We start from the raw sequence: 8866 nt of genomic DNA, 5'->3' as shown, positions 1-8866 counted from the left end.
CCAGGCTTGTATTTCTTTCCTCAACAGGTACAATTACCACAATTATTTGGGGAAAAGTCAGGGCTTTGGAACTCAGGAGTTCTTTGTCTAATTCTCAGGTACAATTACCACAATTATTTGGGGAAAAGTCAGGGCTTTGGAACTCAGGAGTTCTTTGTCTAATTCTCAGGTAAATCCTCACCACTTTTATTGGTCCTGCCGAGCACGGTTGGAGTTAGTGGAACTTCAGCCAGCGATATGCCGCACAAAACGTCATCTCGTGCTTCGTACAAAGGTCAATTGACAACCCTCAAGAGGAACATTGAGAGGTATGAGAATGATCCGCAGCTGTTAACTGAGCCTAACGCTAAATCGGAGCTGAAAACTCAAAGAGAGTTGGTGGACAGAATCGAGAAAAAGTTCCAAGAAGTGCAGCATTCAATTATTCAAGAGTGCTCTACAGCTGAACAAATTGAAGCTGAGAATTTAGAACTCTTGGCATTTTTGGAAGAATGCATGCAAACTTATGAAGGGATCTCGGTTCTCATAACCACAATTGAGGATTCTAAAGAACATTTGACGCCACAATTGGATGGAGATTCCTCTTCCCTCAATAGACTTCTTAGCCTCATGGCAAGTCAGTTGGAGGAGCAAAAACTCCAAAGAACTTCAGAGGAAAGGAAGCTGAAAGAAATTCTGGAAGCTCAGAACAATAATTTCCGTTCTTATTTGGAACAATCCAGACAAGAACTTCTGAATGCTTCAATAGAAAATGAAACAAGTTTTGCGACGCAATCTTCTGCAAAATCGTAGAAGATGAACTACCTCAAAAATGCTGTCAAGGGAGAGGCTGAGCAACTCATCAGCAAATTCAGCATCTCAGATGACAATTACGCAAGAGCTTGGAATCGTCTCAAAGAGAGGTACGATGACAAACTTTCCATAATGTGCGCGCTGATGGATCAGTTTTTGGACCAGCCGTCAATTACTCAGCCCAATGTTGCAAGTATCAGGCGCATCCAATCTAACACTTCATCAGCAATTGACGCATTGGAAGGGATGAACATTGCTCAACGAGATCCATGGCTCATCCATTGGATACTAAGGAAATTTGACAGAGAAACTAAGTGGCTTTGGGCGCAAGAGAATCACGATATCTCCACCACCACATGGGAAGATTTCGACCGGTTCCTGAACAAAAGATGTCGCGCATTAGAGCACACAGGACCCTCTGAGGACACTCCTGAACCAGGTCCGAGTAAGTCACAAAAACCTCAGTTTCCACCCAAAAAGAAAGCATCTACACTGGTATCAGGGATTCAAACCAATTGTTCTTATTGTAAAGAATCTCCCCATAAATTGTATTGGTGCAAACTTTTTTTGAGTCACACATGGAAAAAAAGATTGGAAGTAGTTCATCAGCTAAATATTTGCCAAAATTGTCTTTCTGATTCTCATCCTATTGATCAGTGTAGTTACCCATTTTGTAAAACTTGTAATAAGCCTCACAATAAGTTGTTGCATGAAACATTCAAGCCTTCAGCATTTTCCGGTGATTCTGACCAATCAGGATCCGCCCTTTGCGTTACAACTCAAAATTCGATCCCAGACACTGTCGCCTCCATCTCCAGTCAGTTGGCTTTGAATCCCACGATTCATTTTGCGGATAAGTTAACTTCCTCCACAACACCCACGTGTTTAACTACTAACGGGGGAGTTCAATCCAACGTGCTTTTTGCCACTGCTGTGGTAACGGTGTTAGGTCAAAACAATCAGAAACATTTCTGTCGAGTTCTTTTGGATCCAGCTTCACAGGTTAATATCATTAGCACTAATTTGTGCCAACTGTTGAAGCTCCCATGTAAGATTTCTCGTTTTTCCATCAATGGAGTAAATGACAGCACACAATTGTGCAAACAAGAGACTCAAGTCAAACTTGAATATGAGATTAACAATATTCTCATGAGCCAGTCTCTTGACTGTCTAGTCATGCCACGTGTGACTACAGACCACCCCAATTGGGAGGTCAATGATGCCAAGATCAAGATCCCATCTCATCTTAAGTTAGCAGATCCCCATTGGAACCACTGCCAACGTATAGATCTTTTGATAGGTGGGGCAAATTCTTGGGATTATTTCGGTGTCGACAAGTATGAATTGGGAGAGGGCCAACCGCGTCTGCTCAATAGCGTTTTCGGATGGTTAGTAGTAGGTCCTTGTTTTAAGGTCTCACCACCTCAACCCGTCTCTTGCAACGTCACCACCTTAGCTTCACTCGATAAAACCATGAAACAGTTCTGGGAAATCGAAGATATCCCCAAAGAGGACGTCAAATCGTTTGAGAAAGCTGAGGCGGAGAAATCCTTTAACACAACTGTCACTCGAACTAAAGAAGGGAGATATCAAGTTCAACTTCCTCTCAATGAGAACATTCAGGTCTTACATTCCAATCGAAATCAAGCATTGCGTCAATTTTCGCACCTTGAACGCCGACTTGATAAGAACTTGACTCTCAAAGAATTATACTTAACTGTATTTCGTGAGTATTTACAGTTGGGAATTATTGAACGGGTCCCTGCAAACCAATTGTTTGCTCCTTCAATACCAAAATACTACATGCCACATCACTGCGTGATTAGGGAAAATGCGTTGTCCACCAAAGTTAGACCAGTATTTAATGCAAGTTCCGTCACAGCGTCAGGTGTGAGTCTCAATGACTGCTTGCATGTGGGACCTATCGTTCAGCCCCTTCTGATTTCAATTCTTTGGAGATTTAGGATGCATAAATATGCATTAACTTGCGACATTGTTAAAATGTATTTGCAAGTTGAACTTCACCCTTCCCATAGAGACCTGCAAAGATTCGTGATCAGACTCGACAATGAAATCGAAGATTTTCGATTTACACGGGTTTGTTTCGGGGTTGCCAGCTCTCCATTTTTGGCAACTAGGGTTCTCATGCAGTTGGCAGAAGACGAAGGTAATCGATACCCAGCTGCAGCTAAAGTCATTCGCGAGAATACCTATGTTGATGACTGTTTGTTGTCAGCACCCACCGTTGATGAGGGTTTGAAAATTAAAGAAGAATTGAAGTCCCTATTTCTCTTGGCAGGCATGGAATTGTCCAAATTTCAATCCAACAGCTCTGCTGTGATGGAATCGGAGGTTTCCTCTTCTACTAATGAGGAAGTCAATTTGAGCTTCGAAACCAAAACCCTTGGAATTGTTTGGCTACCAAGTCAAGACTGTTTTCAGTTTCGTGTTTCCAATTTGGCTGATCAAGCTCTCCCAACTAAACACCACATTCTATCCACTATTGCGCGTATTTATGACCCATGTGGCTTTGTTGGTCCCATTCTGACCAGAGCAAAATTAATAATGCAAGCAACATGGATTGAAGAGCTTGACTGGAGGGACGAAGTATCCCAGAGTGTGAGGGAAAGGTGGGGGGAATTCTTTTCTGATCTGCCAAACATTGAAGAACTGAAAATCCCACGGTGGTATTCCAAATTTGACCGGGTGGTTGGCAGAGAAGTCCATGCGTTCTCGGATGCCAGTGGGGTCGCGTATGGTGCGGTGGTTTTTCTCGTAACAATCAACGAGTTAGGAGAAAGATTTTCTAGACTTGTTTCGTCAAAGTCTCGAATCTCTCCACTTGACAAAAAGAAAAATTCCATGCCTAAACTCACTATCCCAAAGGCCGAGCTTTGTGCTGCAGTTTTGGCTGTGGATCTCATGATCTCAATTTCACAGTCACTGGCAATTGAGAATTGCAATTTCTGGACTGATTCAGCTGTAGTTTTGTGTCAGATCCATCAACCCAAACCTAAACAAGACGTATTCGTCCGCAACCGGACCAAAATCATTTTGTCACATTCAAAAACCCACCAATGGAATTATGTGTCAACGCATGAGAACCCGGCAGACCTCATCTCGCGAGGCACAAGCGCCAAAGATTTATTATCAAGCGACTTATGGTGGTCTGGACCCAAGTGGTTGTGCCTTAAGAGGGAAAACTGGCCCCCAGTGTTCTCTATTTCTTCATTTCACATGCGTTCTCCTCAAGCGTTATGCTTTGTGGAAAGTTCCATTCCCAAAGGGGGAGAAACAGAATCACAAAAATTTCGTTCAATTTACGAACATTTAGTCTGTCGTATTGGAACATTCATGCGTATTGTCCGGACGCTTGCGTGGTGCATCAGAGCTTCTGATTTCTTCAAGTCTCATCGACGTGTAACACGATCTCTTAAGATAGCGCAACAATCACCACTAACAGTTAGTGAAATTTGCAAGGCTGAGACTTTGCTCATCAAATGGGCACAGCACGAGGAAATGCCTGAAGTGGTAACTGCAGTGGCTAAAAACACCCTCGACTCTAACAACAAATTGAAATACATCAGAAAACTCCGTCCATTTCTGGATTCTGATGGGGTATTGAGGGTGGGGGGACGACTTCATTATTCTAATGAACCCTACGATGTCAGGCATCCCAAAATTTTGCCAAATGCAAAAATTTCCCATCTCATTGCCGTTAGAGAGCATGTCACTCTGATGCACGCAGGTCCGCAACTTGTCCTTTCCCATTTACGCCAAAAATACTGGCCAATTCGTGGTCGAAACCTGGTCCGAAGGGTTTTCCGTGAATGCGTTGTTTGCAAAAAGGTCAAACCTCCGTCTTGCGAACAGCTCATGGGGGAGCTTCCCGCATGTAGAGTATCTCATATCCGACCCTTTGTGGCCACTGGGGTGGACTTCACGGGCCACATAATGATTAGACGTTTGCCCAGAGGCAAGTCCTTGGAAAAAGCGTACGTAGTAGTATTCGTATGCATGAGTGTAAAGGCCGTACACTTAGAATTGGTGACATCATTGTCAACAGAGTCATTTATTGCGGCACTGAGAAGGTTCGTATTCCGTCGCGGAATTCCCAATCAAATGTTCAGCTATAATGGGACAAATTTTGTTGGCTCAGATAACGAGCTGAAGACCCTACTCAGTCACCATGCATCCCAAGAGCGAATTACAAACTTTGCTTCATCCCTGTCCATTCAGTGGCATTTCAATGCCCCTGCTGCTCCTTCTCATGGAGGATTATGGGAATCCGCCGTTCGTTCTTTCAAACACCACTTTCGTCGCACGGTCGGGCAAGCTCTGCTTACTTATGAGGAGATGGTAACGGTCTTGGCTCAAATTGAGGCCATTTTGAACAGTCGGCCTCTCGTAAGTATTTCCGAAGACAGTGAAGATCCTGTCATTTTGACACCAGGCAATTTCTTAATTGGAATTCCTCCTTTACAACTGCCTGATCCTTCTGTAGGCCACTTGGCCATGAATAAATTGAGTAGATGGCAATTATGCCAACGCATCCAGCAAGATTTTGCTGCTCGCTGGAAGAAAGAATACCTTTCAACACTGCAAATCCGCAGCAAGTGGGATAAAAAGCACAAAAATTTAAAAGTTGGAAACGTTGTTGTTGTGGAAATTGACCACTGTGCGGCGCGCGGAGAGTGGGTAAAATTGATGGTTTATTTTGGAGGGAAAAAAGCGGGTGGTGAATTCGTGATCTGTCACTTGAAGGGAAGAAGGCTGTGAGAACGCATGTGGGAAGGTGGAATAAAAGTGAAGATTAAATTGAATATTGAACTGTTTCATTTTGTGCACAACAAAATTGGCGCCCAACGTGGGGCAGGGCTATTTGAACAATGAATCGTGAGTCTACGCGTGTTGGCCAGGACGGTGGGAGAGAGACCAGAGCAGACCTCCTTTTGAGGTTAGAAAAGACGAAGCTTGAGATGGAGAGTCTCCGTGCGACAGAACGTGAAATCAAGAGGAAAATTCAAGCCCAGGATATGGAGGAAGGAGAGTGCAGCTCAGAGGAAGAAGAAATGCTGCCCGAAGATCCACCTGAGCAGAAATATGTTGAAGATACTTCCTTCCGGGAGCTATCCACGATACTCACGGAACAGAGCAAGAGTATGGCTCAGGCTATGTCGAGGCAGACAGGTCTGAAAGATCTGCCTAAGTTCTCGGGGGATCCGGACGAATGGAGGATTTTCCTGGCGCAGTATCAACGCTCCACAAAAATCTGTGGATATGATTCGAGCGAAAATGTGGCAAGACTCGAGAAAAGTCTCAGCGGAGATGCTTGGGAGGCAGTAAAAGCGCTTCTGACCTCACCAGTAAGCGCAGATGAAATCATTGAGGTTTTATCCAGACGATTTGGGAACACTAGACAGATGCTACTGCGGTTAATTGATCAGGCTAAAAATATTGAAGGACCAAAAGATGACAATCCTCTGAGTGTTGTAAAATTTGCTACAGCCATTCACAACATCGCTGTGTCCCTGGAACAGCTTGATGGGGGACGATACTTAACATCAGTGAGTGTGGTAGATGACCTTGAGAGAAAGCTCACGCCAATCATGCGATTGTTGTGGTCTGAAACGGTTTATAAAAGGGGAAATTACACTGTGAAAGATCTTTCCCTTTGGCTCCAGCAGAGAGCCGAGGCGGCTCTTTCCATTGCTCCGATAAACGTCACTAAATCTAATCGTCCAAATACCATCGATCTTAAGGAACGCAAGAAGTCAAGCGTGCGTTCCGTTCTTTCTGTGATCAGCCAGGGCGAAGAGAACACAAAACGGGAATGTGCAAATTATCAGGAGGATCACTACACAACAGTGTGCCCGAAATTGAAGGAGCTAACTCCCGAGGAAAGATTTGTACGAGCCAGAGAGTTGCAGCTGTGCCTCAGCTGCCTTGGTAAAAATCACAGAATCGCCAATTGCTTCAGACGACGTCCGTGTGGTATTGAAGGATGTGAAAAACAACACCATCGGCTTCTTCATCAGAAAGAGGAGAAACCAGAAGACCAGGAAAGGGCTGATGGTAATGAAGATCAGTAGGAAACATAAGGTAAATAATTTAAAGTTTGAAATTTAATTTGATATACGTTATGATTCATACAAGCAAGAAATTTTCATGAAACTTTTTTTGAGCTAATTGAAAACTTTAATGAAGTTGTTAGACTATATTGAATATGAATTCACTAATCTGAAAGTTTAAAAAAAATGAGAAGTAAAGTAACAAGAAACTTTGACAAGAGAAAATTTGGTACAGAAACATTAAATATTCGATAGATGGACCAAATGAAGAAAAAAATGGTGGGAGTTGGAATGGTTTGAGATAAACGAAATAAAATATGATACATAAAATGGAAATATAACAAAGGTTATTAAAATTTGAAATTTGAAGGAAACAGTAAAATCATAGATTACAAAATAAAAAACAAATAAGATGAAATAAATAAATAAAAAAGTGAGTTTGACTAAGAAAATGGCAAACCTTTTCCGGCGATTCGCAGAGGAAGTGGTAACTCTTTATTTTAATGAGGCTGAAACTTAAAACAGGTCCTGCGCACATTTGGATGTCATGACCATTGGCACTATGGTGGTGTCGGATCCGTAGAGGAAGTTGACTGAGCTTTCCAACAATCATTTTGGAGAAAGTAGCTTGTCATTTTCCGACGGATAGTAACAAAAGTAAGTCAAGCAATTCAAAGGTTTGACTATTGACACTGTGGTAGTGTCAGATCTGTAGAGGAAGTTGACTAGCCTTTTCCGGCATCTACTGCAGAGGAAGTGGTTTATCATTTTCCGATAGATAGTAACCAAAGAAAGTCATAAACACTTTAAGTAAGTGTTTCGACTATTGACACTGTGGTAGTGTCAGATCTGTAGAGGAAGCTGACTAGCTTTTTCCGGCATCTACTGCAGAGGAAGTGGCTGATCATTTTCCGACAGATAGTAACCAAAGAAAGTCAAACACTTTAAGTGTTTCGACTATTGACACTGTGGTAGTGTCAGATTCGTAGAGGAAGTTAACTGGTCTTTTCCGGCAATTATGGCAGAGGAAGTGACTCAGTATTTTCCGACGGATTAAGGAACCAAAGAAAGTCAAACACTTCAAGTGTTACGACTATTGGCACTGTGGTAGTGTCAGATTTGCAGAGGAAGTGACTCAGTAATTTCCGCCGAATTTTAGGTATCAAGGCAAGTCTAAACGCTAGAAAGCGTTATGGCTATCGACACTGCGGAGTGTCAGGTCTATAGAGGAAATAATACCTTTCTGGACATTTAAAGAAGAAAAATGGTTTATTATTTTCGGATAGACAGTAAATAAAAGAAAAGTACATAGCATAATATGAATATAGATGAAGTGGTAATTAAAAAAAAAAAAAAGAAAATGGTTATCCTGAGAAATCTAATGTAAGAAGAATTAAGAACGATTTGATATTTGGAGAATGGTCGTTATAATTATATCAGTCCTGACTTTGATAGAGAGCGCGACCGCACAAAATTGAATCTTGCAGATTTAGTCTCATATATTTTAATTATGTTCTTCTCCTTTGGAATTGTATCGATGAATAATTTGTTAGATCAGGAAACGCAAATCAATTTAATTGGTTGAATAGTAGTGCCAGGGTTTTGTACATGGTTTAAATAGTAGATCATATGTGTCAAGAATTGATAGAGCTTATCAAACAGCACTACTTATGAGAACATCAAGATGAGAACAAGAAATTCTTAGTGTGTAAGCAAAGACGAACAGGAAGTTCTAGAAATTCTAGAATCAATCACAAGACAGTTGAAAAACGATTCGAAACTGGTATCTTTGGAATAACCCGAAAACTAAAAGGCCGGATTCCGGAGATGCTACCTGGGGAGGGCTTCAGCAAGTAGAAGCAAAGATGGATGAGGACCTGGAATTCAGAGACGAGTCTTCTACAAAATTCAAAACTACTTGTCAAAGAGATATCTGGTTCCATTTAATGAACATAAGAAGAGAGAGAGAAGATGTGAGTGTTCCAGATAAGGAATTTCTAAAT

The 8866-nt window shown here is 42.0% G+C and overlaps 1 protein-coding gene across 1 annotated transcript; it reads left to right on the top strand.

Moving 5' to 3' along the window:
• The first annotated feature begins 795 nt into the window (after window positions 1–795).
• On the top strand, window positions 796–5571 carry LOC129809157 (uncharacterized). Its single transcript, XM_055858967.1, has 2 exons — window positions 796–1237; window positions 1589–5571. The coding sequence occupies exons 1-2, from the start codon at window positions 796–798 to the stop codon at window positions 5569–5571; spliced, it is 4425 nt and encodes a 1474-aa protein (XP_055714942.1).
• The last annotated feature ends 3295 nt before the right edge of the window (window positions 5572–8866 follow it).

The sequence above is a fragment of the Phlebotomus papatasi genome, unplaced genomic scaffold (assembly GCF_024763615.1).
Source record: "Phlebotomus papatasi isolate M1 unplaced genomic scaffold, Ppap_2.1 HiC_scaffold_364, whole genome shotgun sequence".
NCBI lineage: Eukaryota > Metazoa > Arthropoda > Insecta > Diptera > Psychodidae > Phlebotomus > Phlebotomus papatasi.
This window is presented reverse-complemented; position numbering and strand designations above follow the sequence as displayed.